Source organism: Trachurus trachurus (assembly GCF_905171665.1).
Source record: "Trachurus trachurus genome assembly, chromosome: 1".
In the NCBI taxonomy this organism is placed as follows: domain Eukaryota; kingdom Metazoa; phylum Chordata; class Actinopteri; order Carangiformes; family Carangidae; genus Trachurus; species Trachurus trachurus.
The window spans coordinates 15,089,239-15,097,922 of NC_139891.1; the positions used below are offsets into that span (position 1 = coordinate 15,089,239).

Below are 8,684 nucleotides of genomic sequence, written 5' to 3' on the forward strand. Positions count from 1 at the left end.
ACACAAACCGCTCTGTAGAATATGATCACTGAAAATCTGAAGGAATATGAGTTCCCTGCTCATCATCCCTGCTGTTAATAGTACTTTGATGCCGTTGCTCACTGTGGTTTCGTTATTCGGCCACATAGGGGAGCCCATGTGCAACAGTCAGAAACACTGCCCCTCTGCAATAGATGGACGTCAGTGCCTCCTGATGGTTCACACTTCTCATTTCGCCCCTGTTGTTCTTCCCAGCGCCAAACACATTTTATCCCTGTCTGTCCTTGTTCAGCCTAGTTTGTCTGTGAGATCTGTCCTCAACATGTGTTTCATCTATTTCAATCTGTCCCTCACTCTGGGATTTTTGAATGCAGACACAACCAGACTGAAATGATTGTATTTGGGTCACCAAAAAGTGACGTCGATGCTGTGACACATAGTCCTTAGTAACTTACAAGATAAATTGTTTTTCTCCTAAGCCTGAGGTGATGTTTTGGTTGGAAAGAACAGTCCAAAGCTCAGAAAATATCAAGTTTACAACAAAAAACAAAGAAAGGATGCAAATCAGAAAAGGATGAAAGTGGGTATTATTAATTATTTTAGCATGCAATTAAAAAAATATGAATATTTGTTATAAATATTTGTTATAAATGTAATGTATAAATGTATAAATGTAATGCAACAGTCCAACAGAGATATTTCCACTCAAAATCATAAAAGCCCTCTTTATGGTGGTTTTAGCAGGATCACCAAAGTCATGATGATACAGTATATCATGTGGCAATCATTAATGTCTCATCTAAGAGACCACCTGACAGACATGTGAACTGTAGGATGTTGGCACAGGGAAATGTAGGACTCCTGTACGTCTCCAGAGCAGTTCCCTGCTTTGCTCCTGTTATGGAGAAAGAGGAAACCACCTAAGTTCTCATCCTCAAAATTAAATAAGTGAATGAGTAAATGAGTGTGACCTCCTCTGATTGGACACAGGTTATAATTAACATGCATAAAAATAAATGGATGGCCAAACCCACATGAAAATGTGCAGCAGAGAGTCAACAGAGACAATTCAAGCATTAACAGTATACTGCTTTTTTATTTGGTGCTTTATTCATACAAAACAACACACTGTTGCAAAGTGTTTGTATCTATTGATAAAAGTAAGAATAAAGTGCTTGTTCTTCTTCTGTACATGTGTGACTTAACAGTTAAAATTTTGTTTCAGTGGTTCAGGATTTAATTTACTTGTTTTCTATCGTAGAATAAACTGATAAATGATGAAAAAGAAAACTGCTTATTAATCAAATGTGAAAAGTAACAGAACTCAGGCAGGAAGACAGAAGTTCAAAATACAGAAATAATTTATTTTTACACAGAAAATAAGTGCGTAGTCGAGCTGTCATGCTTTGTTTTTATAATAAATAGATTTTTCTCTTAGAACATTTATCTGTATATGATGTTTGATCATTTTAAAATGAAAACAAAAGCATACCATATTTACAACAAAATGAATGGAAATCAAGAACAAAATCTTGACTTACAGTAATTGTAGCTCACACACTGGTCATACTGAATAAAACAAGAGAGCAATAAAGTTTTCAAGATACCTCATGATTTGAGAGAAATACCTGTTCACCATACTTCCAAGTAGATGAGCATTTAGCATTTTTTTATAGATGCCAAAGTTACAAACTGAAAGTGTACAATACCTGAAATTAGAGCAAGTTATGACCTAAAGCTGAGTGGAGTTGGTGACAGCTGCAAAAAAAAAGTTCCCTCTCCTCCTCCAAATGTACAGTTTGAATTCTGTCCTCCATCGTTAATTTTTACACTAGTTCAATACTTTGGTCGGGTGCACACAGACTAAGAGAGAAAACAAATGGAAGGGCAGCCATTACCACTGATTAAACTCCTGACTCTCTGCTGATGTATAAAGGTAGGGTGGGCTGTAGTCTGTCAAGGCTGATCTGATTCTCTGTGTCCAGAACACACAGCATCTCCACCGTCTGCTCCTCCACAAACGTCTCCTTGAAACCCAAGTGAATATCATCTCTTATTGTTAGCTCTCTGTCACTTCTAATGTTAAGGCTCCCAACCTCCTTCTTTACATTGTCTTCATCCTCGTCATCCCCGCAGCACAAAGCTACCTCGTTCTCGTAGCAGAACGCGCTGGGTGAGTGAGGGCCCAGTAAGTGGCGGGCCGCCCGCGGGGCAAACGGTGATGGAGACCGGGAGTAACTTGAACTGGAGGATGAGGACTGCCCACTGCGACCTGTCATCTGGCTCAGTTCCCTGGCACTGCAGTGAGGTGTTGATGGCACTTCATAGGTCTTATGGAAGCGGGAATAGTCCACGTGGTAGCGGTCGCCCTTCTCGAAGACCACAGGCTCGAAGCGGTGGCCCCATAAGATCTCCTTGGCTAAGTAAGAGGTGCGGGCCTGAGTGGTCATAGCTGTGGCCTCCACCATCCCCTCCAGGATGACCACAATCTCAAAGTCCTCTTTCTGCAGCTCAGCGCGGCTCAGGTTATACAGAGGACTGTTCTTGTTGATCTCATGGACCACAACCAGCGGCGACACCAGAAACAGTCGATCAAGTCCGTCGTCATAGCCGACATCAATGTCTGTTTGCTCCAAAGGGAGGTACTCGCCCTCTGCCGTCACATGGGGCTTAATGAGCTGAGCACGAACATGTGCTTCAACGATGTGGCTTTTGCGCATGTTTCCCAAACGCCACATGAGGCACAGTTTACCATCTCGCAGTGAGATGACAGCGTGATGCGAGAACAGCAAGGTCTGTGCCCTCTTCTTGGGTCGCACCATTTTCGCCATGATGGTGCCGATCATGAAGGAGTCAATAATGCAGCCCACGATGGACTGCACCACCACAGTCACCACAGCGACTGGGCATTCTTCAGTGACACATCGAAAGCCATATCCAATGGTGGTCTGGGTCTCAATGGAGAAGAGAAACGCCCCAATGAAACCCTGGATGTGGAGAATACATGGCCGCCATTCATCTTTGTCTTCCTCTGAGGTACTCCGAGGGTTTCCATCCTTCACAGGCACGTGAAGGTCAAAGTCTCCATGTGCCAGTGCCACTCCCCAGAAGATCAGTCCAAACAGCAACCAAGACAGAAGGAAGGTGGTGGTGAAGATGAGTAGCAGGTAGCGCCAGCGTATGTCCACACAGGTGGTGAAAATGTCAGCCAGGTACAGTCGTGGCTTGTCCTTCATGTTGTTGAACACCACGTTGCACTGGCCGTTCTTCTTCACAAAGCGGCTGCGCAGACGGCCGGTGCCCAGATCCAGGCCCAGGCCCAGGCGGCATGAAGGTGAAGCACGGCAGCTGTTGTGGACGATCGGCTCATTTGTTACCCTAAGGGACAAAGTTCCTCTTCCTTCATCACTTCCGGGACACTCTCCTCCTCCTCCTCCTTCCTCTCCTCGCATACAGGCCCCCGACAGTGTCTGCTGAGTCAAGGGACTGTGGCCATTGTGGAGGCCCAGGCTGGAGATCTTCAGGGCGTCTTCATCTGTGGAAACGATGCTATATCTGAAAGAAGACAGGAGAAAAAGGGGGTTAATAAAAGTTGGCAAATTATTGTCACTATGACCATCAAGTTTTATATTCACATAAGACATTGGCTCAATGGATCCTTGAATTCAAATGAAAAAATATCAGCTGCTGTTTCAACTGTCAATTCTGTCACCTGCAATGACAAGTGTTCTAGATTTTATCCGCACTTGGTTTGAGACGATAAAACAAACAAAATGGCTACATTTGACTCTCATTGTCCTTCTTTAGTCAATGATCCAAGCAGAAGACATGGAAATTGAGGACAGGTTTGTGTCACAGAATGTCCTAAGAATAATTGTAAGATGAAACATACAACCTTGTTGTCCACATGCTTATTTTTGAATGATCAGTGCCACAGGAGCAAATGGCTCCTAAGTTGAGGGCTAACCAGTTTCTTTGACAAACAGTACTACTTAAGTAAAAAGCCCAACAATAAATGCAAACATTTTCCAAAATCTGACAGCATCCAAGATTATGTTCTACACAATGGATGTGCCTGCCCACAAACTAGTTAGTTAATGATCATCAATGTTTATACTTTACTGTATTTTAAAATACAGTAAATAGCTTGTGATAATGATCCAATCAACATGTGGAGAAATTTAAAACTTGACAAATGTGACTCAATGTCCAGGGGTAAGTGAATAATTGGATGTTTTTGTAATTGTTATACAAATTGTACAAATTTACTATAAATCATAATGGTAAAATCATTATTTATTTCAGTTAAATCATTTATAGTTCATTTGAGTTTTTTTATTAAACTAATAAAAGAATAATAATATAATAATACATTTTATTTACAATGCACTTCACAATCTCAAAGTGGTACAGAGAAAAACACATTTAAAAATAATTAGCATGGGCTTATAAAAAGGTCCCCATTTAAAAGTCTGTGGTGCTCTCGGGTGTTCAGGGAGAGCGTTATACATAGAGGGAGTGGCTGAGCAGGGGGGGGGGGGGCTTAGGAGGTTGTAGGTGGTGGCAGAGTGCAGGGAGAATGCAGGAGTCTGGGGGTGAGCAGTTCCTTGTGGTAGGTGGGGGTGTGTCCATGGATACACTGGTAGGTGAGGGAGGGAGATTTTGTATTTGATCCCGTGTGAGATGGGAAGCCAGTGTACTTGTTTCAGAATTGGAAGGATATGGTCATGTTTTCACACCCTCATCAAGATCCTGGCAGCACTGTTCTGAATGTGCTGCAATTTCTGGATGTGCTTGTTTGGGATCCCGATGAGGAGTGCATTGCAATAGTCCACAAATAGATCTGGCGATGTTTCGGAGGTGGAAGAAGGAGGTTTTGCAAAGCTGTCTTCTGTTCGAATGTTAGATGTGAGTCAATTTTAACCCGTGGTTTGTGACTGATGATGGGAGTGGGATGTCCTGGCCAAAGAAGGTGATACTGTTTATGTTTGATATTTGTTACAGTGTAATAAACTATCAACTATTATGGATCATCCATCTTCATGGATGTCTGAATGTCATTCATGAATGGCTGTTCATGTACTGTGATCCATCAGGTCTGTAAATGGGTCTAATAAATGGGTTGTTGTCAAGATGCCAGAGGTCAAATGGTTCATTTAAGGTTCGGCTCTACTGAGCTGTTGTCTTGTGATAACAATTATTCAAAAATGAGAAGGATGACAACACAAACCATTGAAACCACTGTGACCACTGACACACTTCTATTGCTCCCACCACCACATCCCATCCCACCCCCTCACCTGTTGACTCGCACCGCTCCCATGGCACCAGTGATCATCAGGCTGTGTCTGCGAGGGCAGTAATGTAGGTTGGGGCGGGCAGTTCCAACCATTAAAGTACTGTTGCTGGACAGGTGGGCAGTATGAGCTCAGGTCCGTCTTGCATTTGTTATCAGCACAGTTTCTTCATGATACATTTTCTGTGAACAAAGGGGACAAAAGGCAATAGATCATTCCTTGATCCACAAAAAAAAAACAAAGAGTCTATGGCCGCCATGAGCAGGGCCGTTGCTAGGAATTCTGAGCCCCCTGAAAGAATACTAAAGTGGGCCCCTGCCCCCTGACTGTTCCACTTTTTTTCTTAGACTACGTATGTATTATCATTTTTTATTTAGCCTACTTTGTTTTGATGCTAATGCAGCATTACTATGAGTATTAGTTAGGGTCTTATGCAGAATAAATCAGTCATACAAAGATTAGACTACTGGGGTTTTTTGGGGGCCCTACTGGGCGCTGGGCCCCTAGAATTATCATCACCTTTCACCCCTATACAACGGCCCTGACTGTGAGATGGGTACATGAGTGCTTTTGCAGGTAATGTTAATCACCTTTGTCCCGCATGGTAGCATACTAACATTTATTCTAATCATCACAAACAGTCCAACAGGCAAACGTCAGTAGTTTTCATTATTGATTTCATTAGACACCGGTCATAAACAATGTTGGACTAAATTAGATTTTCACTTGATAGTTACAAGGATCAGTACCTACCCCATGTTCCACTATCTATTTCTATAAGTATTTGGGACATTTTACATGAAAATATTTCAAACTCATGCTGGTGCCAGAGTAAGAGTCGGGGGATCAGCAAAGTCATTAGCATGCAATGTGTGGGAAACATGAATGTCTGTACAACATGTTATGTATGCCAATCCATCCCGTAGCTGTTGGGATATTTAAGGCCAAGCCATAGTGGTGGACTGATAAACAGAGTGACATTACCATTCATAAAGACATGCCCCTAGCGTGACTAAAAACCACCAGGATCAAAAATCCCCAACCACAACTTTGGCCCTGCCCTAATGCACGGAGCAGACCAGACAGTTTTGTGTAATGAAAGCTTATTGATTAGGGCCTTGCTAGTGGTTAGCCTTAGGGACCTTTAGGCCGAACCAATGGTGGAAAACCAGACAGGCAGTGGAAGGGACAAAGGTCTAAAAAAGAGATGAATCAGTGGTAATCTACTGTTAGAGGAACAATTGATCTGCTGTTTGGCCTGGTGACAAGGTTGGAGGGTGATTTCACTCGGCTTATTATGTCAGCAAGCTGGGAACCAGGAGAACCAAAAAGCACGAGGTTGCATAACCAATAGATGGCCAATCACACGCAATACTAAAGGGCATTAGTGATTATGTTTTATTGTACGTGAAGCTTTTTTCTCTTTGATAGGACAAATCTGCATCAATCAAAGATAGCAATGATTGTCTTGGGAAGTTTTCTGACAACTGCATTTTAAAAGCCTTTTTTCGATATCGCTGTCACGGCAGTAACAAACACTGGCACTGCAGCACACATGGAAACACACTTACGCACAAGAACACGCACACGCACAGACTTTGATGGGATTTGATGTCATGTAATGTGGGCTGTGTGCAACTCTTGTGTGCTATGCTTACAGACTTCTTTTCCTGTTACACCAAGGACAGATGTTATGAACTGGCCGCTGATTGGCCGGATGAAGGGTGATTGTGGACGGGATAATCCCAAAAGGGCAGATGATTACGTCAGATAAATAACTCCCACAGCTGGAGGAGAGTGTCCTCTGCTGTGAAATCACGACCTTTTCTTACGGAAATCTTAAAGACGCCAGCCAATATGCAGGTTCAGGCGGGTCAGTCTCATGTCAGCGCCAGAGGCTTCATACGTATGTGGGATCAGGACAACAACACAGCTGACGACTGATTCTGTTTGGATTTAAGACAGAAACATGATTGACTACTCTGGTGTAGTTCTGACTAGTTGTGGTTTTATTCTGGGAACATTTACATACATACACATTATTTTTGTTTCTTTGTTCCCAGTCATATCAACTGATTCACTTCGTTGTGGTTTTATGTTTGGGTTGTTAAATTTATTTAGTTATTATTATTATTATTATTATTATTATTATTATTATTATTATTATTATTATTATTATTATTACTATTATTATTAGCAGTAGTAGTAGTAGTACTGTAGTAGTAGTAGTAGCATTAGTATTACTGAGAAAAGGTCATTGGCTGAAGAGTGTCATAAAAACAAAACTCCACTGATAACATCGGTAACAGGCTCTGCGATGCAGCTGCAGGAAACCAGTTACAGTTGTACAACTGTAGCATGTTTCTGTTGTCAGGTTTACTGCAATTGTGATATTCATTTAGTAAAAGGTTAAAGCAGCACGGACCAAACTGTTGTTTTGTCCACAAGTGTCTGAAAATGTAATGCAATAGTGTAATAGTAAAGTGCTGTTGTCGTGACAACCATTGGGTCAACAGAGAAAGACAACATCCTAAAAATATAATTTGATGCAACAAGAAACAAACTAGAACCAAAGTTACTTGTTGACCTTGGAATGTATTTACTTATTTTCATTTTTATTTTTATTTTGACAAAACCATCCCAACTCAAGGTCTACTTTCCAGCTGCACCCTCTGGATCCACATGGACAAAGGAGTCTTCAAAATACAATGGGTCAACAGATCCATCTCTAAACAACAAACAAATGCCATGTTAAAGCTCTGGGAGAAGGAACTTTGAGTTGGGATTGTTTAATCTCCACACAAACCACAGTATAGATAGATGGCCTTTGTTGTCCCATGGGGTAAATATTACTGAGCACCATCATCGGAGACTTAACCCAGTATTTGTTTTCTATCTCCACAGTGAAACATTCACTTCATCTACCTGTAGGCTATGTAGAAGCTCAAGATACATTATCATGTTCTTGTGCCTATGCAAATGCAAAAATTGTAAATGTTATGTGTGAATATAACAAGAAATGTACATGGATGCATGAATATACATACATGTCAATCTTAAATTAGTTCATTAACATAACACTTGCACTAATGTAGTAAACAGTTTCAGTATGTACCTGGCTGGTGTCTTTTTTCTCAGCTGAGAGGAGCCCTGGGGGAGAGTTGCAGTAATTAATGGTTGATCATAGTTACTGTATTAGCCGTCTCCATAGGAACATCTCTCCTCGCTCTATGGGGCTGATTCGCTGTGTTGTTATTGTTGTGTGTGTGTGTGTGTGTGTGTGTGTGTGTGTGTGTGTGTGTGTGTGTGTGTGTGTGTGTGTGTGTGTGTGTGTGTGTGTGTGTGTGGTGATGATGATGATAGTTCATCATGTGACAAAACTTGTGAGGAGGAGGAGATAAACTGACC

At 41.8% G+C, this 8,684-nt stretch overlaps 1 protein-coding gene across 1 annotated transcript; it reads right to left on the reverse strand.

Annotated features, from left to right (window-relative positions):
- Positions 1-1,883: 1,883 nt before the first annotated feature.
- On the reverse strand, positions 1,884-5,371 carry LOC310998415 (ATP-sensitive inward rectifier potassium channel 12-like; the record flags this gene model as incomplete). Its single annotated transcript, XM_083988452.1, has 2 exons — positions 1,884-3,534; positions 5,280-5,371. 2 exons carry the CDS (start codon positions 5,369-5,371, stop codon positions 1,884-1,886), a joined length of 1,743 nt encoding a protein of 580 aa, XP_083844578.1.
- Between the last annotated feature and the right edge of the window lie 3,313 nt (positions 5,372-8,684).